Source organism: Drosophila ficusphila, unplaced genomic scaffold (genome assembly GCF_018152265.1).
Source record: "Drosophila ficusphila isolate 14025-0441.05 unplaced genomic scaffold, ASM1815226v1 contig_286, whole genome shotgun sequence".
In the NCBI taxonomy this organism is placed as follows: Eukaryota; Metazoa; Arthropoda; class Insecta; order Diptera; family Drosophilidae; genus Drosophila; species Drosophila ficusphila.
This window is the reverse complement of record NW_025064189.1, coordinates 4,863,054-4,886,435: the sequence shown is the minus strand read 5'-3', so window position 1 is coordinate 4,886,435 and position 23,382 is coordinate 4,863,054. Positions and strand designations below refer to the sequence as shown.

The 23,382-nt window shown below is 39.6% G+C and overlaps 1 protein-coding gene across 2 annotated transcripts; it reads left to right on the top strand.

Annotated features, from left to right (window-relative positions):
- The first annotated feature begins 5,573 nt into the window (after positions 1–5,573).
- Positions 5,574–8,755, top strand: LOC108100654. Of its 2 annotated transcripts, none has more exons than XM_017204665.2 (3): positions 5,574–6,102; positions 6,939–7,571; positions 7,759–8,755. In XM_017204665.2, exons 1-3 carry the CDS (start codon positions 5,940–5,942, stop codon positions 8,235–8,237), a joined length of 1,275 nt encoding a protein of 424 aa, XP_017060154.1. In that variant the 5' UTR covers positions 5,574–5,939; the 3' UTR covers positions 8,238–8,755. The 2 variants fall into 2 exon arrangements, with proteins under 2 accessions (XP_017060154.1, XP_017060153.1); XM_017204664.1 differs by lacking the exon at positions 5,574–6,102 and adding an exon at positions 6,575–6,815.
- Positions 8,756–23,382: the final 14,627 nt, after the last annotated feature.

Genomic DNA, 23,382 nt, shown 5'->3' with positions numbered 1-23,382 from the left:
TATTTACAAAGTATTTCATATCAAATTGGCCACCTCTTTTTGTTAGAAAAATAACATTTTTCCATATCTCGATTTTAAATGAGCGGCTAAACAAAAACAGATGGTGATTCTGGTTAGTACTTTTCTGGGTAAAACTGTATCACTTACTGTACCGAATGCACATGCACATACATATAAACAGATATACGTAGTGTATACCTGAAGAGCCGAGATCTCTGGCCCGACACCCGCTGAGTCAACACGTATCCGCTGGAACAGTAGCCGGCACAGATGGGGAGCGTAGGCCGGAGCTGTGGCCGTATCTGAAGCTGGGTTCCAGGTTCAGGTCTGTCCGATCTGTCCCCAGTTTCAGGCCCCCATCCACCGATCCCCATCCCAAGCTCCATACCCCATGCCCCATACCCCATACCCCATACCCATTTCCAAACCCCAGTCCACAGACCACAGTCCCGGTCCCCAACTCCATTCAGCGCATGTCATGTCTCGTATCTTTTGTGCTAATCGTAAATAACTGTCGAAATTTTTTGCTACTGTATGTGATTTGCACATGGCATGAGGATGAAAAGGAGTTGCGAACTCACTCCACTGCTCCCCCCTTCTCTTCACTCTTCCACTCACCTCTCTGTTCCTCTCCTCTCCTCACCGTTCCTCTCCTCTCCAAACCTCTCCTCCCCCCTTCGTTCCTCTTCACCCTGCGTACCACAGTGCGGATGGATTCGCTTCTTCGATGCTGCGCCTTAAATGCGATCCTCTGCTGTTTCGCTGCTGTCGCTGTTGGAGTTGCTGTTGTTATCTCTGACGTTGGCAATCGGTGCCATTGCACTGTGGGCTGATTTCAGGGTTTCGCGCTTATAAATAATTCACTAAGAGGCTACCCCTAAGTTCACATCCCATGGCATTCAATTATTCGAGTTTCTCTTTGATTGGCTTGACTTCAGAATCCCCAGATGCGGTTTTAACATAATAGTTTTAATATTCATATGAAAAGAAAAATAAAATGTTTAATGAAATTTATTTAGGAATAAATGAAATTTTAAAGTTAATTATTGATGATCGAAGATATTTATACTCTCAGCTATTTTTAGGTTATTGAACTTCAGCATGAAATTAACGAATATAAATAAATAACGTTAATCCGATTACTTTCATGATCTAGAAAAAATTGTTAAGCCTTTTTAGAACTTCAACTTCTGTCCCGTATTTTCTTTACCTTCTGTTATACGGGATTTAATGCTATCACCCACATATCACATAGGCCTAATCCGTTGCTTGTACATTTTTGACAGCGGACTGCAGCTATTTAATCCACTGTGATTCACCGAGGATGGGGAAACGGTCCGAAGACTGGTCGGATGGTTGGCTGTTAAGGCCTCTTTATATGCGCACCTTAAAAAACAACAACAAGATGCTTAATGCTGTTTTCTGTTTTTTTGTTTTGATTTTTTTTTTGCATTGCCTCAGGAACGGGGCACACTTATTGCCACGCAGTCGAAGATACAACATACACAGTCACCCAGAGCTACAGATACAGATGCAGGGGGCATAGGCTTGAAACCGGAGTTGGAGCTGCGATTCGAGTTGGAGTTTTAGCATGAGCTCAAGCTGTACACGGAAAAAATAGCATTATAAAGCACCGTACCTAAAAGTGAACAACCAATAAATCAGAAAAACAAAACTAATTTCATATTATACTTAAAAACTACAAGTAAAATTTTATTTTATAAATTTATTAGAACCCACACAAGATACCATAATACCATCTTTGTTTTGCATTCGAATCAGAATCCTTGATACACCAATAAATTTTATAAACAATTGTAAATCAAACACCCAGAATATTTTTCTCAGTTAAAGTTGGATTTGCTTTGATTTTTTCCACTGATTTTTTTTTTGTTTAAGGCACAGCCAGAGCCACGAAGCGAACTGAGTAAAAACATGTTTGGATTTAATTCTTTTTATTTATTTTCACCGTCGTCTCTGGTCTTTTTTCGTACCATGTTGCTTTCTTTCATTGCTTTTTGGACATGTATCCGAAAGATACTTTTTGTTGTTGCCTGTGTGTGCCACGATGATGACGCTGACAAAGGTCTCCCCGCCTCACAGTCCCCGTTGCCGTACGCGATTTTAATGAAGCACTTAAAAAGCATAAATGAAAATAAAAACCCAACAAAGGCAGCAGACAGCAGATAGCTCCATGGTCCCTGCCGATCCGCAGAACGACAATTGATGTGGAGCCTGTGACTGGGTCTGGACCCCAATCTGGAACCTGGGACCTAGCAGCCTCTCTATCTGCCTGCAGTTGATGTGCGACCGACCCGAGCCGAATCCATCCCCAGATACATTACTTTTTACTGTCGAAGTTTGTCCACGGGCATTGGCAGAACCCAGAATTATGGACACAGTGGAGCCTACAAAGTTGTGAAGTCCCACAAACATATAAAAGCACCAAGAAAATTATAGTGCACCGGTTATATAATTAAGTAATTGAAGTTCTTCTGTTATTTCTGAAGTTCAGTACTTAAGAAATTTTTTTGGTAGAAATAAAAAATATAACTGTAAATAAGTTTATTCGATGATACATATGGGTTTTTTTATTATTCGTATTCTTTTTGATATATTTTAAAATTTTTAGGCAGGAAAACAAAAATTTTTTAACAACACAACTATGCGTATACGTAATACACATTTTATTTTCAAGGGTTATTTGTTTTTTAAAAAATCTTAAAATTGTATTAGTTTTCGAAGTTTATATTTACAAATCTTTTTCGCAAATTAAACAATAGGTGGCTTCACTGTACCCGAAAGCACTTCTTCTTCCCTGACTGCCCAACTGCGACTCAAATTAATTCTAATCTAGCAAATTACGGTGGACCATTTATGCTGCCATAAAAATTAAAGACGCCGACCCTCTCCCGTTTTTTTTCTGGCCGATAAGAAAGTGCGTGTGCGTTCATTATGCGGCTCGCTGGGGGGAAGCTCATAGTTACGCATCTCACAGAGATATTTACGGATACCGACCCAGAAAGATATCTCGCAACAGTAGCCCATAAAATGGGGGGCATTAAAAACATTAACAGCCGCATTACAGATGCACGGGGATGTGGCACGGTGGAGTGGCCATTTCGGATTGATAGAGTCGCCATTGACAATTGCCATTGTCGTTGAATAATTAAGCGGGGGCACGGATAAGTAGCTCATCCCCAATCCGACCCCAATTCACTGCTAAATTATGCTGGCAAATAGGGCCCATTTCGTACAGTCACATCATATACTGGGCAATTGGCACTAATCGAATTGATTCTTGAATGACTTTCATCTCCGATGTCATTTGATAGCCTCCTTATTTGGATAAATCCACTATGTGTATGCGTTCCGAGCCATTTCAATTTTTTATGACCCCGAAATAATCGCTGTGTTGGGGGTATGATAACGAAGCTATCTAATTGGTGTCTTAAAACGAGTTGCGTATAAACATTTGGTACTTAAATTGATATTAATGTGCACCCCATTAATAAAGGGAATTTAAGCTCCTCAGTTTTAGTTTAGTATCATATTTTGATTGCAAACGAAATCTTTTGGTAAAATTAATAGTGTATGTACAAACATTAAACTTTTCCTAAAGCAGAATTCTGAATTTAATATCAAAGCTAAACAATCGTTATTTTTTCTCGACGATAAAAATTTCTTTTTTGTGTTTGTTAATTTTGAGTACTGAAGTTTCTATACCTATCATTTGATCTGATTAACGTAAGCGGTGAGGAACTGACTCTTTGGCAATACAAATCTTCGCCAACTTTCAATTCCGACTCTCTTAGTTTTGTTTGTTAATTTCGAAATCGCTGTAATGGGCGCTCTTTGGTTTATTTTAAGTTACACAAATCCGCTCCCGTACACAAACACCCCACTATGTAAATAGTTGACCACCTCTGATTTATGCCGAATCTTGTTTGTTTTGCAGTCTCGTTCTCTCTAGCTGAGTGTAGATATCTAAAGGGGAGGGGTCGTGAGAAGGTAAGTGGCGTGGCAAAGCAGGAGGGGTGGTGGGCTGTGGGCAGTGAACGGTGGGGGAGGTTGGTGCTCGGCAACGGGGTCTGGGGCACTGAGTAAATGAACGCTGCGCCTACGAAACGCTACCAACACGAGTGCACTCTGTGTGCGTGTGTGGGCGGGTGTGCGAGTGTGCGTGCTGCAATTGTGTGCAGTTGTAGTTGCGGGTTCATTGCACGTACACTAGCACAAACACACGCACGGCGCCCAAAACGGCCAACGACGAACCGACTAAACGACCAAACGACCGAATGTCCCACCCAACAGTGATGACGCTTTTTGCACAAAAATGGCTAAACTTGGCGAAAAAATATTTGAAAAAAAAAACTTTTTTCTATATCACGGCATACTTTTAGAAGTTATTTAAAACTGTTTTTAAATTATTGTTAAACAAAACTGAAGTAATACATTTAAATTTTACAATTATTCAATGATCCGATTCTTAAAATTCATTTATCTTTTTTTTTGTGTCTTTACGAGGCGTATACGTACTTTCGTATACGTAACAATTTACGTACCGAAAAAACTATTGCCTACCTTATGGCGCCGACTGTTATAAACTGGTCGCATAGCAATATTTTCTTAAAAATGTTATTGTCGTGAATTGCTGTTACCATGAAATACAAATTAGGGGAAAAATTTATATCCCCTGATTATTATATATTTCTTTTTTGATAGTAATAGGATTTTGTATATTATTTTACTTTATTGACAACCAACTCCGTTTTGCTTTAATAGCTAGTCCACGGAGTAGCTCAAATCCAAGCCAGACCTGACATTACTGCCGAAAGTGCATTACTGGCCCCATCCATTTTGGGGTCCACTGTGCCACCTCCACTGGCTCCCACTGTTCGTCGGTTACTTCGTCACTTTGTTGCGTGTTCGGGCTGCAGTTGTTGTTTGCCCTGGTAGTTGCAGTTGTTGTAGTTGTTGCTGGGTCTCCGGTTTAGACAGCCGGGCTTCGGACTCCGGGTCTCCTGCCTCCCTCTCTCGCTCTCTTTCCTCGCAACTAACCCCTCGGCCCCATCAGCACCTCTCCACTTCGGTCATCGTGGATTTCTCTGCTCTCCGTTTTGCGGACCTGCATTTTGCTCTGCACTCTTCGCTGCTCTTTTGTTTCGCTGTTCGCTGCTTCTAATGCTCCCCCTTTCACCCCCTCACTCGTTTGCGATGGCTCGAAGCCACCTTCTCCTACGAGTAGAAGTGAGAGGGGGTAAAAGAGACCCCCAACGAAAGAGAGATAGCTTGTTTATCGTTGCCTTTCTTTTGGGCTGCCAGCCCGCTGCTTTTTTTCCTCCTCCTTTTTCTTCTTCTTCTTTCTGTGCTTTTCTTCTCTGTTGTTTTTCGGTTTTTGCAGCTCTGAGCTTCGCTGCTGCTGATGTGTTGTTGCTTTTTGTCTGTCTCCTCTTTGGTCTTGTTGCTTTTGTCTGTTTTGCTTTTTTTCGCCCTGCCATCTTACACACTCAGTCACTCATACACCTACACGCGGAGACTTTTGTATGTAAAACTGACGTCGCTGCTGTTGCCTCTTTTTTGTTGTTGTCTTCATTCTTTTTTCTTTTTGCACATTCTCCCTGTTCTCTCTTCTCGCCTGCATTTTGTGTATCTCATCTCGTGTACGCTTTCGCTGCCTTTCCAATCTCTTCGGCATCGGGGCAACAACAACAGCGAAAAGCTGGCGTCGCCGTCGTCGTCGCCGTCATCGTTTTCTCTATTTTCCCCAATCGCTGTGCCTTTTCATTTTCAATTCGCATATTTTTGCAAACTCTACTTTCAGTTATTCGCCGATAATTGATGTCAAAGGACGCAGTTGTGCTCCGCCGGCGTTGTTCTCGTTGCAATCGCTCCCGGTATCATCCAGTGCGCCAGTGTGCCCAGGTCTGAGTGTGACCATGCCGAAGGAGGATCCATTCGTGAACCGCGCTCAGCTTTTAAAGGCGATCAAAAAATACCCGGAGATCTGGGACTCCAATAACAAGCTGCACATGTGCCGCAGCGTAACATCGCCAATGTGGACTGAGATCGCCGAGCAGTTCGGTGGTCATGTGCCGACAGGTGAGCGCAACAAGGATGCCAATCCCCATGGTCCACTCTTATTTAGACCCCCTCACACTCGGCGCCACTGTGCCATTCTCCCACTCGCAACCGGTGCGAAATTGTTGCTGCCTTTCGCGCTCTCCTTTCGCGTTCTCTTTTAGTGTACACCCAGTGGCGAAGTGGTGATTTTTTCTGGGGGGACTAATATTACTTATCCCCAAAAAAAAAATCAAATCCTGTAAATAATCCATAATCATTGTTAAAAACTATGTGCTTAAAAATAAATTAGAACCAAAACTAATTTTATACTTAATCTACTTGCTGTTACCAGTTAGTTTGCTGGTATTTAAAATACCTAATTTATACCTAATACCTAAAGAACTTGGTTCTACTAATGCTAAGCCTTTGTTTCTAAGTACATACGTCACAGTGCTTAGTCTGAAATAGCCAAAGGGCATGTCGTAAAGAAATTGTAAGTCTCCGCCCGTTTGGAATAATAGAAGAGCTTACGCCACTATATAATGCAAATTGAAGCACTCGCAATGGAAATAATTGAGGGGTGTAATGTACTTTGATAAATGCAATTGGGTGGCTCAAAATAGGCTTAATTATCTTTGCCACGCCACTAGATGTTGTAATATTCATGAACGAGAAGGCAAGACTTGGCATAAAAGAGCATCGCAGTGCAAATGGACTGTTTATTTGAGCTTACTTTGAAAGTCAATATCATGGTAATAAAGGAAAATTCTTTTTGTTGGATTATGATGCAATAATATTATAATAATAATAATATTATTAAAAGTTCTTAACTTTCATTTATAATTTTCCTCATAATATATATTATGTATTATTAGTTAAACTGCAATCAATATGGAGCCAGATGAAGTACCACTACCACAATTTGGTCCACCGCCAGATCCTTCACAAGGATCGCTTCAACACCAAGTGGGAGCACTTTGAGCCAATGTCCTTCATGTATAACATAACGGTAGCCAAGATCGTGGGCTCTCATTCGAGCGGTGGTGGCTCCAGCTCAGATCTTGGCCCCTCTACGCCTCAACCGCCTCCAGTTGGGGAGGAACCAGCTGCTCCAGCGCCGCCACCTCCATTGCCCAGCGCCTCCCATGGACGCGGGCGGCCCAGCGGCAGTTTCAGCTGGCTACAGTCTCCTGCCACTCCCACCGACCCTCCGCTGCCACATCTTATTCCTCAACCGCCTCAGGGGCAAAACCATGGAATGACCTATACCGCCTTTACGGGTTTGGTACCTCCGCCAGCTGCTGTGGTCTCCGAGGCTGTGGCCACGCCCCCTAGGAAGTTGGGCCGCCCAAGTTCGTTGCACAATAGCATGCGCGGACGTATAATCGATGCCATCAAAACTCGCCCATCCCTTTGGGCGGGACGCCAACGGAGCGAAAAGGGACAGGGCCAGAGTCGAACGTCCGCCGTTTGGAAGGAGGCGGCCATCGAAATGGGACTCACCCCAAGTAAGTGGACCTGTGTCTCAAATAAGAACAACAAATTCTTAAAGACAAGATAACTATAATTATTTTTTGCTTACTAGATCAATTTAAAATTTCATTACGTTATGGTAATGAGATTGAAGATTTTTTAAACGAAAATTAAATTGAAAAACTTTTCACAATTCTCCGAAAAATTCTTGATTTTTTCCAGCTCTAATGCAGACTCGCTGGTCGATCATCAAGCAGCGGTACGTGGACGAGTTGCAAAAGGAGCGCCACGCCCAGTACTCCCACCAGGGTTTCCGCTCCACGTGGGAGCACTTCGATCGGATGACCTTCATGCGCGACATCCTGCTGAAGAAGGTCGATGAGCGGGAGCAGACCAGGGAGCAGATCCAGGAGATCGTCAGCGAACAACAGCACCACCAGCAGCCGCAGCACCACCCGTCGCAGCATTTGCACCACTACCGTCCGACACCGCCCACCGCAGGACTGGTGGAGCACGCCCAGGACATGCCCATCGGCTTGGTGCAGCACCATCACGAAGGACACCATCCCCCGCTGGCAATACAACACCCACACCACCCACAGGCCATCCGGCGGCGGGTCAAGCACGAATCCGATCTCGAGTGGGATCCTTTTGAGATGATCCTGCACGTTCATGGCGCAGGCGAGCCAGCTGCCAACTGAAGACTGAAAAATTAGGGAGGGAAAAGTCCTAGGTGCACCTGAGAAAAATATTTAAGGCAAACAGATAAACTTTTTCGCTTTACCCTAAAGGTATTTCACCACAACAAAATTTTTGATTACCATTTTATTTGTTTTTAATATAGAAAAAATTAAAATCGTTGGGATTTTTGCTCGCAATGGTGCTCCAAATTTAATTTTCTTCTAAATCGCTTTTAAAAAATATTTGCCAATTTGTTGCATAGAAAGAAACTTAATTTACAAGTTGTATTTCAATTTAATGTTAATGGTTTTTTCCGATCCTTAAAGTTTTTTCTCAGGTGCAATCAAACGGAAGAGGGACCTAAACGTCCTTAAAATAATCGCCAGATGTAAAACCATTATCTACACCGCATACCCACATCTATTCTAAATCCTTTTTGTAATTCCATTTTCTACTACTCTGCAATTGAATACATCACTTAGAGATAAATAATTACCGATTTGTAAAGCATTAAAAATATACATAAACAAAAATTAAATTCGGAGTTTTCGAATCGCCTCTGTAATTGATGCGTTTCTGTTTGGATTAACGGGTATATGTTACCAATTCAATTGAGGCGTCTGAAAGGAAAAAGGTTTATTCCACCTGAAGTGCTTTGCACTCAATCAATTCCGATAATCGTGATGCGATGAGACAGATTGGAGATTCGAGAACGCCCCGAGCGCGAAAACTAAATTATGCTAATTCTCACAGTGTGTGCAACATTTGTCGATTGCCAAAATGGCAAACATGTTCCACACACACACTCACACACTGGCACACACGCTTGCTGGCCCAAACCGACTCATCCAATAAAACTCTGCTTCAGCTCCATCCATCCAACATTTTGTGGATTTGTGTAAATTTTTTTGGCTGAGGGCCAAGGGCGGAACACGCGTAATTCCAATCACGTGCCAGGCCAGAAAAGAAAAGTTCTCAAACTGTAAAACGTTTATCAAAATGTAACTCCTCCCCCCCTTCGACCACCCACATAATTGGCCAAAAGGATACCGCTCCCACCCCCTCCAATCCCCTCCCCTTTTTTTCCGCCCGCAGACTCCGACAATATCTTCAATAATAAATGCATTTCACTGTCGAATTTGCCGCATTCTGCACAACACACGTGCCTTAAATAATTCACGTCGCATTTAGCGGCGTTTTTGCCAAGCCTCTAATGGGCCCAGCGATTTGTAAGAGGGCGTGGCGTGGCGGGGCGTTGCGGCTGAAGGGGGGCGTGGCACGCCGCCAGGTAAAGTGGAAAGTAGTTGGCTACGTTTTACGTTCTAGTTCGAGGCGAAAATTTGCCTAAAAACTCAAGTAGTTTGTTCAAACTTTTATGCTCCGTGCATTTATCAACGCCAGCTATGGGTTAGGCAAGTAGTGGTGAGGAAAATGGTATGGAAAAGCCGGGGGAAAACCCATCCAGGAGTCCATAAAGCGCAGCAGCCCGAAGCAACAGTGCTGCCGTGTAAAAGTTTCCACACAGCCGTGGGTGGGTTAGATGATGGAGCGTTATTTAAATGGTTTTCGGATGCGTACGTGCGAAAATGTTAGTAATAATCCAGGTGTCGGAATCCAGCAGTGTGATATCCTTGCCAAGGAAAAAATGTGCCTCGATTTGTTAGCTCAAACGGATTTGAATAGGTGTCCTTGTATAAAAACTATTTGGAATTTTTTACAAAGAAAATCGGATTGGTTTGTGTAAATCATCGTTATCAAAATATGTATCCTTATCTGTAACTTCAACTTCTACATATTTCAACTTTTTAAAAAGCTTGAGTCATTCAGAGCTTTAAATATTATTGAGACAAATAAAAAAGGGTATTAAGTAGTGCCGTGGGAATATTTTCGATAAGCTACATATATGGACCTCTTAGGCATTCCCTGTTTAATTATTCCCAAGGGAATCCAATTTTTAAGTTCTCTAAGCAGTTCTTAAGAAATATATAAATAAATCCAACAAAAAGAAATAAGTTTCAAATAATTTCATACAACCCCAAATAAGAATAAACAAAAGTTCACACTCAATTTTTAGGTTTGCAAATCAAATGTTGCAATGATATTTAAAATATTTCCTTTTCCTATTATAGATTTTGATTTTGTGAAATAGTTGCAACACTTGGGAGTACTAATATTTTCGCATGGGGGCGGTGTAATGGCTTTCGAGTGGAACGTGAGCCGGGAAAACTTCGCTTGCCTAAATGCTCGGTAGGTGATTTCTTTCCGCAGGAAGTACGCATACACACGCACTTAACACACACACACACACATACACACACTGCAATCATTTTCCACGCCCACTCGCCTCGACACGCACACACACACACACATGATAAGAATGCTTATGTGAATTATCGCACATTTTACGGCATCGAAAAAGGGGTTTCGTGGGGGACTTTTTGAAACGGGAAAGAACTAGAAAACTTGTCTAAAAGTGTGCACTCCACTCATATATATATGTATACATATCTCCAAGGCGGACACGCCGACAGTAGCGCATAAAAACTTTTAAATTTACTTTTGCTAAGAGTTTTTCCCGCCCCCTCCAACCAGCCACGCCCCTCCATGCCCATGCATATTCATTTCAAAATCCACACACATACACATGACCAAGTTTTCTTGGAAAAGTTCCTTTACCCCTTTTCCTTGCCACCTTCCCCGCAGAAAAATCAACGAACTGTGAGAGAGGCAAACAAAAAAAGTTTTCAGCTAAAGGTGGGCAAGGGTTTTTGGCGTTTTTGGATACCTGAAAGGGGAGGGAAAAGGGGGAGAGGGGGGATTTTCCGGATACGGATCCGGAGCGGCATCGCTTAATAGAGCTGCCAAAATTTGTGTGCCTCAGGTTGCCTTGCTTGTCGGCAGACGCCGCGTTACAAGCGCTCCAAATTGCTCACTTCTCGAGGCGCTTCGCTTTTCCCCTCCCGTAATGCCACCTTAATTTCCCGTCCAAAGCCCCCCATTTAAAGCCCTGCCACCGAAATCCCAGCCAATTCCCCCGACTGCCAAGCAACTATGATGTTGCTGTCTTCCCATTTTTGCACACTTGTCTATTTTTCGGTCTTGCCACAGTGGAAATATTTTCGATTTTATCTCGCACATCTTCTCTTATCTGTTAAAATAATTGATATTTAAAGTCTTTATATACAAAAATGTTAAATATCGAAATAATCACCTTAACATACATATCATAAATATTTTTAAAATAGAAACTAATCTTTAAATTTAAATTCCTGCAAAATAAGTTTATATGACAAATTAAGTTTGATCGAACAATGGAAATTTTACTTGCTAAAGAACCCAACCCCCTTATTTAATGGTCAGTATTTTATCCCTCTTCTTAAATCTTGATAAATATTGGCCGTCAAAAACACTCCCCCATATGGACTTCCCCCAAGGAGGGCATCTGAGAAATCAAACCTGGCCAAGATTCATATCGCCATCTCCTTGGATTCGGCCCACCCCGGATGGCTTTGAATACGGAAATTCCAAAATAACTTCGATAAGTTCTTTATTTGACAAGTTCCCCACTGTGCCATTTTGGGGTCTACGTTTTACCCAACTCCGGGTCCTTCGATTCGTGCAGGCCCTTTTTTGTGTGTGTGTGGATGCGGGGATGTGGGGGGAAATGTTTGCTGAAAAATGTTGGGCCACGTATCCTGCAGCAATTCGTAAACTAATTCTACATACGTGCCCGTGTCAGCTATCACCCATCCGCCCCGTTGGCCCACCCCCTCTTTTCACCACCCACTTCCTCCTCCCCTTCCCCCCTTTTTCCCTTCTCCCTTTTGGCTTCCCACAGAGCGACCAAATCGTTACGTGCGTTGGGGCACGGTGGCGCCCTCTGTGGGCCGTGCGTCATGTTTTGATTGGCGTCATGAACACGGACGGATTCGCTCCGGTTTTCCACACGGAACGGAAAGGAACGGAACGGAACGGAGTGCCGGTGGCTGCACAGAAAACAAATGCCAAATTGTCTTCCCGCAACAGTTGTTTTATGCATACGGGTTTGATTCGACATTATGGTGATTAAAAATTAACAAGGCTTTTAGCCTGCTTCAAAGAAAACATCACAAAGTCGTTAACCAATTTCTAAAATGTCACAAAATTGTTGGAAGATTGAAGAACAGTTATGTTTTTTTTCGATAAACAGGGAAGTTCTTACATAACTGTTAATACACATTTTAGGAATAAATTTGATTAACCCTTTTAGAATTTTTAAATAAAAAAGGTTTGACATATGAAACAGTCTTTTTAATCTTAATCACGTGATATCTCCATGTTAGTAAAATAAATAAATAATTTTTTAGATTCAAAGTTACCCAATAGTAAGTTTAGTAAGGTTTACTAAGTAAAATCTTTTAAGCCTTAAACTGTTAGTCAGTTCTCCTAGGAATCCACTTTTATTACGTATTTATTGGCCACATTTTTCCAGTGTGCATGGGTTATACATATTCGTTTTTTCTGCTAATAAATAATTACATTTTCACCTCAAGAACCCACTGACAGACGATGCCCAAGGGGGTGGCCAAGGGTCTGGAGTGGAGAAGGGGGAGAAAGGGGGAGGGCTGGGTGATTTTCTCGGAGGGTGACACAATTCAATTTGCCCGCGTTTCCGTTCCGACTGCAGGTGGATGATGGTTGGTGTATTGCCAGTTTTTGTAATTCCATTTCTGATTTCATATTTTGCTGTCACTGTGAAATGATTCAATTTTGCAGATTTCTTTTGGGGGTGGTGGCAATATTTGCATGCCGGGCATGTATCTATCTATGTATCTTTTTTTCGGTCTGCGTGCCGTTATCAATCAAAAGCGAAATGCGAATTGTGCGCAAATTTGTTGCATACGCAGAAATTTTTGCTATATTGCATGGCAATCAAAGCGCTGCATGATTGACAGGCGAAATGGAATATTTTTTGAGTGATATTTTGCAGCTGAAAATGCAGTGACCTGAAACGTGTCAAAGTCTGTCTATCTATCGATATCTGGGGAAACCACTAGGCAATATAAATCCATCAGTTGTTGGGGCTCCACCAAAAAAAGATTTTTCACAAAAGCCTTTGAATTAAAGAACATTACGAATTAAACATATTTAATTTTTTCCTTGGCATCGTTTTAGTATTTAATTCAGATATTATATATTTTTTATTATTAGGTTTTTATATCCGTGTTTCCTTTACAGCACTTTAAGAATCATAAAAGCAGAATCCTTTCTATGGAAATCATATAAAACACAATAGCCCAAGGCAGATTTCCAGCAAACCAAACTGATGGCGTAATATTAACCTTCGCTTCGGCGGACTCAATTAGCAGTCAGGTTAATTGCTCCAGTTTCGATTGCACAATCCATTGAGCAGGTAGGAATGCTTCTCAAGGCCAGATTCCTTGAGGAGAAACCTTGTCCATGGTTCTATGCAAATTCCCCGGACAAAGGAGCTGGCCACAAAGCAGTCGAGTCACTTAGGCCAGAGTCTTTCGTTACCGAATTTCCACACGGTTCTTCTTCTGGTTGTGGTCCTCCATGGAATCCTTGAAACCGGAAGTGTCCTTCGCAGAACTCGCACGTGTGTCGGCATAAAATAATGCGACATTTTTATGGCCCGGCCGAGTGCCGCTTTAGTTCCATCTCTTTCGCACCTCCGGGCTGACAGCTCAACTTAAAGCGGTGTTAAAATTTATGAATGAATTTGACTAGGACACCGATGCCGACACACAGGAAGCAGGATCCCGGCGGCAGGTAAGCAATAACTCAGTCCCTGGCCGGGAGTTTTTTTTTTCTTTTCTAATTTCTTTTGGCTAAAATACAGTTTCGGTCCTTGCATAGTAAAAATGCCCAAAGATTTATGAGGAGGCTCGTTGAACGTGCACACATTCAACTGCGGCAAGTGCGAGGTCGCTCCAGCTAATCCCGAATGAATGAATTGCGCTCCTGGGCTGTCGTCCTCGTCGCTCCTGCGGAATGGAATGCAAATCCGTTGATTTAGAAATTCCATTAATATCGGAGTTCCCACCGCCCGCCGCCTATATTCTTTATCAATATGCCACACAAGGCCCAAAATCCACAACGGCGAACACTCGAATAAATGTAAATATATATAAGTGGAGGAAATCAAATTCCAAACATATATATCGAAGGATACGTGAAATTCCGGAATTTCCATATTACATTCTTTGTTGCTGAGTTATGTGCAGTGTATTAATTTAAGCGGACTTGCTATCTTAATTTTAAACCGAAATTGAGGTTAAATAATAAAAGAAAATAACGTTATAACAAGTTTGTATAGATTGGTTGTTTAAAATCTTTCCCTTTTTTTCTTTTAAATAATTTAATAAATAATATAATTCATTTACTTATGATCCTTTGCTTTTTATGATGGAACCACATTAGTTAATTAAGATCTGAAGCTAGATATTTCGGGTAAACACATAATATTTATGAAAGACAATTTTATGCCTTGCTCGTCAAAATAAAATGAGTTATTTAGGGGCCTGTAGCTCAGCACACAGAACAAGTTCTTATTTATTTTTGTTCTTGGGCAAAGTCTCGGGTCAAAATAAACATGTCAGCCATATTCTAGCGACACTAATTTCGAAATTCATGTTTTCAGTATTGGCCAACACCAGGGACAATGCAGTGGACACTGCAACCCCTCCATTCAAATGGTAAATGGTAAATGGTAAATAGATGTTGACCGAGCCAAGGCCTTGCTATCAGTGTCGGCTGACCACATTAGCATGTCACTCGGTGGTAAACAGAGAAAAGTTACGGAAACTTCTTGGAAAACTTTGCTTATGTTTGTCCCCCAGAAGAAAAACTTGGCAGATAAACAAAAATCGTTGAATAGATTCGATGCGGCAATATGAGCGCGTAACTTTCCTTTTTGGTTATTGACACATTTGTGACATCCGACGAGTTGCTTAAGCAAATACTGAAAATTTGTGGGCGTGGCAGGGTCTTGTTTTGGTTGTGTTTCGTTTGGATTCGTTTCGTTTGGATTGGTTTCCGCTGGCCAGACGACAACGGGTCAATTCCATGGGACAAGGCCCAAAATGGTCTGCGTGTGAGTGTCATTTTCATTCTGTTTATTTGTCAGTCATTATTTTGGGCAAATATTGACGCTCTTGTCATGCCCAGTAGCACTCTGCGTTAATTGATTTCGAATTCGGAGCCACTTTTATTGTTATTATAGCAGAACCCAAACAAACTGCCCTGCAATCACACACTCGATTGCAGACCTACGCCTTTTTTTTACCCATTCCCATTCTCATTCCCATTCCCAAACCCTTTGAGGTGACCTAACAATCGAAGTGCCGGAGTAAAGCCATCAAATATCGAACCAGTTTAAGCCAGTGACTTGCACTCACAAATTGTCAAAATTTCATGCTTTTACGAGCCATTTCGAATGGCTGTTCGGTAACTCGGGTGTCTTAAATTATCGTTTTATTTATAAACTTCTCGGGCCATCAAAATCGATTTGTCACACAGCATTAAAAAGCATTTTGCTAAATATAAGCCATTACCAGATTTTTGAATTTAGAATTTGCATGCCATTTAAAATTGCCCGAAATCAATTGAAATTTTAAAAGTTAATTTTGCATTCCAATTTTTTATCAAGCTATTCACTAATGGCTAAATGAATATAAAACGCTTAATAAAAAGGCACATTACCTTTAAGGAATTCTGACAGGCAAGTTCACTGTATTATTAACGAAATGAAACTGGAAAAAATCATTAGAGTTGCAAACATATTTGAACGACTTATTGTTGGTATTTGTTTAAAGCTATATTTGATAAAAAATAAAATGGAAAAAAATTATAGAAAAGTAATGCAGAAAGGCATCTTCTTGTAAGTTAAGCAATTAAAAGTGTTGATTGTGGTAATATTGTTAAAGAAATTATTTATAGAAGAATACTACAATAAGTTTAATCGTTTGTTTTCTGAAATTGCAAAACCATGACGTTAATCCGAGATTAATCACGTTCAGATTGTCAACTGGTCTTCCTCCACGGATCCGAGATCAACTTGTTCTGCCTCTCGAGCTGTAGTGTTAATATTTGTGCAGTAAATAAGCAAATTAAGTGTTTCCACAAACGGCTGCAAATATGCACAGATACAGATACAGAATCGGGTTCAGATACAGATACAGATAGGCTACAACCAGTCAAGTATAGTATAGTATATAGTATATGGGGACAGGGACAGCTGGGGATGGGCATAAATAGGCGCATAAATATTTGTTTATGTTTTCACATCGCGCTTATCAATGTGCAAACAAAAAACGGCGCTACTTCGGCCTGGCCAACTCCGTTCCAGCACTTCAGTGCTTTCATTACTTCGTTCTTCGGTTTCTGCTCAGTTTTTGGTATCGCGCTGTTTGCCCACGGATTTTGCCTTTTGCCACGGTTTTTATCTTATCGGCGGAATGGAACTACGGGTCACGCCGGGCCAAACTGAGCGCACCATATCTGCTGGCTTTGCCGGCGCTGTTTGCTCAATTAATACGAACTTTAATTGAAAAACAATACAATTAACTAAATCAGTTAAGCGCGTCGGTCGCCTCCAGTCTGCGAGTCTGGCGCCCATTATCAGACTGCCCGACTCTTTGCTCCTCCACTCTGGCTGCTCCCCAAAAATCCAACATGAAACACCAAGCCCCAACCCCAAAAACATTCCCAACTCCAATGCAGAAGTGGCTTTGGTTCCTGTTGCTGCTAAAGATATGTATTTTCCACATTGGCAAACTGCAACGAAGCATGTTTCCCTCAAAAAAAAAAAACTGCAGAAACTAGAAAATATTTAATTAGACTTTCATATATAAAAGGAAATACATATGCTATAAGTTCTTGTGTGGGACAGCCAAGAGTTTATATTGTACATTTATGTTTTTTTAATTGGAGTCATTGGTAAATACATTTTTTTAAATTCATTGCGCTTTAAAGAAAAATCAATATTTATTTGTCAATTTACGGATGAAAACTTACTTTTTTTATAAGCAAAAACTAAATTTCGAATCATATTTTTCAGCAATTATATTTGCCCTTTTAGCCTTGGTAATAATTTTTAATTTTAATATCCTATTTCTTAATTCTAATTTTAGACTTCCTTAATTTATTAATTAGCTAATGACACACTCTCTACAACAAATGCATTGTTCATTTGTGGATACCCCAATCCATTTTAAAGGCAGAACAAGACACTCTGCTAATTTCATTGTTGTTCGCTTGTTCTTGCTGCTTTCGGTGAGTTTTTATCTAAATTACTTTTAATCGCCATTTAATGTTTTTGTTTTTCTTGCTTTGCGCTCTTGTTGCTTATGTTGTTGTTTGTGTTGTTGCTCTCGTTGTTGTTGTTTGCCGGTTTTGGTTGTGTTGTTCATGTTTTATTGCGACGTCTTTTGGGTTCTCTAATCTAATTGCAAAATACAAGCACCGAATTGAAATGAATCTGAGTGTGAGTTTCGGTACACGGAGAAAAAATGTTCTTAGAGCCCACATTTCATTAAATTTAATTTTTTAAATACATTTTGAATTTAAGGAGAACATATATCCGCCTTGAGAAATCGTTGTTAAACCAGACTTGAAATAAAAATCAATTTAATTTTAAGTATCGTAAGTAGCGTTCATGTATAATTTCATAAATTTATTACTAAAAATATTGAATTTTTATGCGAATTTTAAAACAAGTGATTTCTACACCAAAATTAGAGACATTTCTATATGTTTTATCAGTTTTATCTCATGTATTCTAATTTTAGTAAATCTTATTTTTTTCTGTGCACAAGTAAGAGTGTAATTATATGGGAAAGTGTGTGTGACGGGATGTTTGTGTGCTTTTCAAGGCCCCGCAACCGCCCCACCATAATAATCCGGCCTTGCCCATCTGGTTCCCCATGGAAATAGATTGCGGGCTATCTGGAAAAGTTGTTCGGTCTGCAAATCGTATAAACAATTATAAACAAACAGTCGGGCGAACGCTTCTTTATCATGGCCTAGTTCTTTTTATTGATATCATTAGGATCCGACCAAAAAAGAAACTGAAATCGTTTGCGCCCCGCAATCGTCGAACTTTCCCCCGCTTCGCAAACGGCCCATCGAAATGCCATTCGACGCGTGCGAATCCATGAGATACATTTGGCTGTAAACAAAGTCATTCATTATGCCAATCCTCCATATGTCCAACAAGTCGCAGCGATCCTTCTCGCGTGGAATGGAATTGCGTCAATCAGTTTATCGGTCTAAATAGTCTTCGCAGACGAATAGACAACACTTATACATTTCCAAAAATATTTTTGAATAGTGCAAAATAACAAGACGCCATACGAACTAAAAGGTTTTGATGGAGAATCACGCAGTTACCAAATGATGAAAAACTGAACGCAGTCGCCGTGTGATAAAAAACTGAACGCGTATTCACTTTTCATAATTATATTCCAGATCAAATTGTTTAAAAACAAGTTCTTCCAATTATTGCAATAAGTAAATTAAGTCGTGGAAAACAATTAGAATTCATTTTTACAATTGTTTTTCAGAGCTAACGCTTTTGGCCTTGGTCCAAACTTGAAAGTTGTCAAAAGCCACAACAATGGCGAGGTCTTCTCCACAGATTAAATTGTATATGACTGACAAAGTCCCACCATGCACTTTATCCAAGGTCCAAAACATAAACCATTTGCATGGCAATTTGAGCTCAGTTTTCTTTATGAGCTGTAAAGTACATACATTTTATTGCTTAAAAGTTACTTTTTTAAAACAGAGAATAAGGGAAGATGCAATTTTATTTTCCTGAATAATATAAACGGTTTACAGTATTGGCAATGGGTTCATTAAAACAAAAGCAATTCATTTAAGCACTTTGATTTAAATAAGAAAATGGTAAGTGTGCCAAAAATGAAATGCGTCACTGCAATTGTAAGCACATGTACACTATTTAACAAATTATATACAAACTAGTAATAGTTATGTATTTGGATTATAGTTTATCATGATTTAAAGTGCAGTTTTAAATTTTCCATATCTTCTATATTTTTGTATGTATTTTTTATTTATTTAAAAAATGAGGGAAGCTAATAAAAATGTTATTTGTTGATCACTGCAGACAGATAAATTTGCACCCTGTTGACCCTTGGATGACGCCTTTCCTTAAGTACTGTATCTCGTGCTGATGCTAATGAGATTTTCTTAATGTCTCTTTGTGGGCCCGTTCCTCCCATTTCAACACCTACGCTTTTGTGACACATAAATATACACAATATCTCACAAATTGTTTACTTATTTTTGGGTTCCCCAGGGGAAGTATTCCTTTGCAGTCGATAACCCACGACGATATGTAAACACATTAAAAAATATTCACGTTTTCTTTCTCTCACCGCAATCATTGCATAATTATGATTAATCAATTATAGAAAATCGTTTTAGTAATCGATTTTCATTTAGTTCGAGTTCTCCCCCACGGAGGGCAGAAATGATCATATAGGGTCGGCACATGATGTCAATTAATTAACCCATAGCTGGGCCTGTTCAGTGCTTTGGCCATAGAGAAACTAAAAAAAAAAAATAGTATGGTGTGCTGTTTGTTTTTTTAATCCGAACGGCGAGGCAGAAAAGATAAAGCTGGTTTACAGAAACAGGCGCCAAACATGGCATACGAATTAATTTGGTCGTTGTATTTAAATGCTCAAAGCAGAAAGTGGGAATCATTTTTTCTCTCCTTTTTTTTTAATAGATTGCAAACAAAACAAAAAATTAACATACGCCCCGATGTGATCGTGAACGTGCCCGTCGTCGAGGCGAGCGGCAAAAAAAAAAAAAAAAAAAAAAAAAAACAAAGCAGAAGAAAAAAGAAGAAAAAATAAAACATTTGTTATTCTTGTGACATCACCATGCGAAGGGGGGCTCTTTTCAAAGTAAACAAAAAAGAGCGCCAGGGCTTCGGCACCCCTGGCACACAGTAGCACCTCTTTGATCTAGTCTACACCATAAAAAATAACTATCATAAAGTCGCAAGCACATACATATTATAATAAAGTAGCAAGAAAGCTGTAAATGATAATAAATCATTTCCCCTGGGGAACTTATTAGTATAGGTTCTAGTAACATATTTTAATAATCAAATTTAAAATATAAAAATGTTAAAATTTAATCAAATATTTTAGAGTAATTCCTATATGTATACTCAAGGGTTTTTATAAATTTCTTTAAGAAATATAAGAAACAACATAAAAATATTTTTTGCTTAAAAATTCACCCCAATATTTTCGACTGCACACTAGAGGGAGGGCGAACTATAAACAAACGATCGCTGGCGAGCTCCTTATCTGCGATATGGCCCCCAGCCTCAGACCCCAAACCCATACCCCATACCCATGCCCATACCCATAGCCAATATATTTAGTATAGCGAAGTATAGAGAGCTTTTGGACTCGGCTTGGAACCCCTGAAACACGGCTCTAAATAGGCACAGCTGTGTGCTCGTATTAGATAAGTCGGTCGCTTCGGGTGTGCGGGTATTAATATGCAAATTAGTTGGCGACCAGCGAGAGCAACAACAACAACAGTCGCCAGATACATAAATAACAATGGCAACAACAATATGACGAGTGATTAAAAGTAATGTGCAGAGCCAAAGTCGAATAGCAAATGCGCCAAATGAGGATCGCACTCGTGCAGCTAAAATAAAACTAAAGGGTATGAAAGGGGTGTATAAGTTTGGTTAAACTAAAATTAAATAAAAACTAATGCAAGAACAAAAACTATTTTGTAGATAGTATAGATTATTTGTGAACTTGTAATCAAGGTGGTTTAATACTATAATGCAATATGATATATTATTATATTCTTAGATTTTAGTCATACAATGTTTTTTTCGAACATATAATGCTTTAAATTTAAATTTGAGGTTCTAAATAAATGTATTAAAAATACATGTATGTTTATTTCTTTCTTAAACAGAGCAATAAAATGTTAAACATATTTTTTTGTAATGTTTATAAAGCAAATAATGCTGTTTAAGCAACCAATGTTTGAAGTGTGCCATTGTTTATTTAGATAAATAAACAATATTTTCCATATCACTCAACAACCGAAATTCCCTTTGATATCCTAAACAATCGCCACTATTGGTGCCCCCCTCCATGCCATTATATTTCATCTCATTTTATTTCATAGAGACACATATCATGCGACGATCGAGTGGTCGCCACATGGGTCTCTCGCTTTGGATCTGGATCTGAATCTGGATCGGATCGCATGGCATGGCATGGCATCGCATGGGTTCGGTTTGTTTCGGTTTGGCTTGGGGTCTGGGTCCGCCTGTCTGTCATCCATTTGGCAAACTTCAACAGATCGTTTCGTCAACAACAAAGCGAGGCGAAAACAATGGACGCCACTCATCGAGTGGGCTGGGGACTGTAAAATAAAGCCACGCTGGACTGCAAACTGCCAGCAAATAAATAAGTGCTCGTATGACACTGGAATATGTCGAAAGTTTCAAAAAAAAAAAAATAGGCAATTCAAATACTAGAAAAAAATTTAAAAAAAGAAAACGAAGAAATTTAATAGGAAATCTTAGGTTGCAAGTTGTTTCATTTAGGTTTTAACTTTATAAGTTTAATATAAAGGGCTAGTTAGTTATAAAAAATCTCAATTCATTAGAGTTGTATATATTTATTTCAAATGTAAAATAATGCAATTTACAAGTGAGATAAACAAAAACTCTCCTAAAGTATAAAATTTGTATAGATTCTCATTATTGAAAGTCAAAACCTATTAAAAATTGATTTTTTTCGAATATAATAAATAGGAAAACATACCTTAAATTGTAATTTGTAATTTCATATCAAAACACATAAAAATTTATGCAAATTTTGTTTTTTTATTTTAATTGATTTTAGTGAGATTTTAAAATATGGTACCAAAAGTACTATTAAATAAATACTAGTATTAAATAAATATTTATAAATTACATGTAATATATCATATTCATCTTAACACATATATTATAGCAAAGAGTTTAAAAATGTTTCACGATTTTGCCCAATCGATTTTGGTGCGTGAGGCATTATTGGTTAATGTTTAGGTACTCCTCATTCCCATTTATTTTTCTGAATTCATTTAAACTCATACAAGTACGTCTGTGTCACAGTGGCAAAAGTGACTGATTGCGGGTCTTCTACTACGCCGCATTCGAAGGCAATCTAGCCCTGCGTAGGAGGTGTTTGGCGCGTGTGTCGGCATATTGAATAGGTCGACCCCCAGCTATGGAGAGACAACAAAAAGCGCGATCTAGAGACCCCACCCCCTCCCCCCTTTGGGTTCGGCACCCCTGGCTGCCCCCACCGCCACCCCCACGTCGGTTTTTGCCGCGGTGGGGCGTGACAAATTTCCAGCGTTGCCTTTTCATGTTTTGTTTATAATTTTATCTAATATGCATGGAGCACTTTGGGCTGTCATATGCCCCCCAATCGATGGATCTACCTCGGCCCCACACACCGAACCCCCATCGCTCACCTCTTCTGTTTGTAAACAAAGCGAGCCAACGCCTCTTGAATTCGGAATTCATTGGATCGATTTGTGCGACGATTTCGAAATCGCTTTTGAAATTGCTCCGACATTTTCCCAGCTGCGGTCGCTGATTTGCTTCCTTGATTTTTAGATAACTCATTTATCAGAAATGGAACATTCGTTATCTTGTAAGAAATAAGAAACAAATTCTTAAACAATATAAAATCTTTTCGTTTTGATATTTCCAACTTATATTTTAGTTTATATATTATATATTTATTTTGAACGGACAAAGGTTTCTCTAATTAGTACATTAATTGTCAAGGTAATATCAAATATTTTTGGCATTATCCTATCCCAAAAGACCACTCTTTGTGTAATTATTATTTAGATTTTGCAAGATATAATATTTATATAAATTATTAGTCATTTGCTAGTTTTATAATTTGTTTATGATATGCTTGTACTTGTAATTGTACATAAACATAAACATATAATAGACAACACTTAATATGACAAATTTGAGTGTTGCTCGCTTCATTTGCATTTTGTGTTAGCCTCTAATTAGTAACATAAATTTTTTCATATTTCTGAGCTTGTGGCCCGAAGATTGGGAGGCCACATCGTTGG

Excerpts from the sequence above, each read along its gene's own strand:
- LOC108100654 (XM_017204665.2), top strand. The coding sequence starts at position 5,940 with ATGCCGAAGGAGGATCCATTCGTGAACCGCGCTCAGCTTTTAAAGGCG. Across the intron at positions 6,103-6,938 it reads CGGTGGTCATGTGCCGACAG|TTAAACTGCAATCAATATGG; the intron begins GTGAGCGCAACA and ends ATGTATTATTAG. Across the intron at positions 7,572-7,758 it reads CGAAATGGGACTCACCCCAA|CTCTAATGCAGACTCGCTGG; the intron begins GTAAGTGGACCT and ends GATTTTTTCCAG.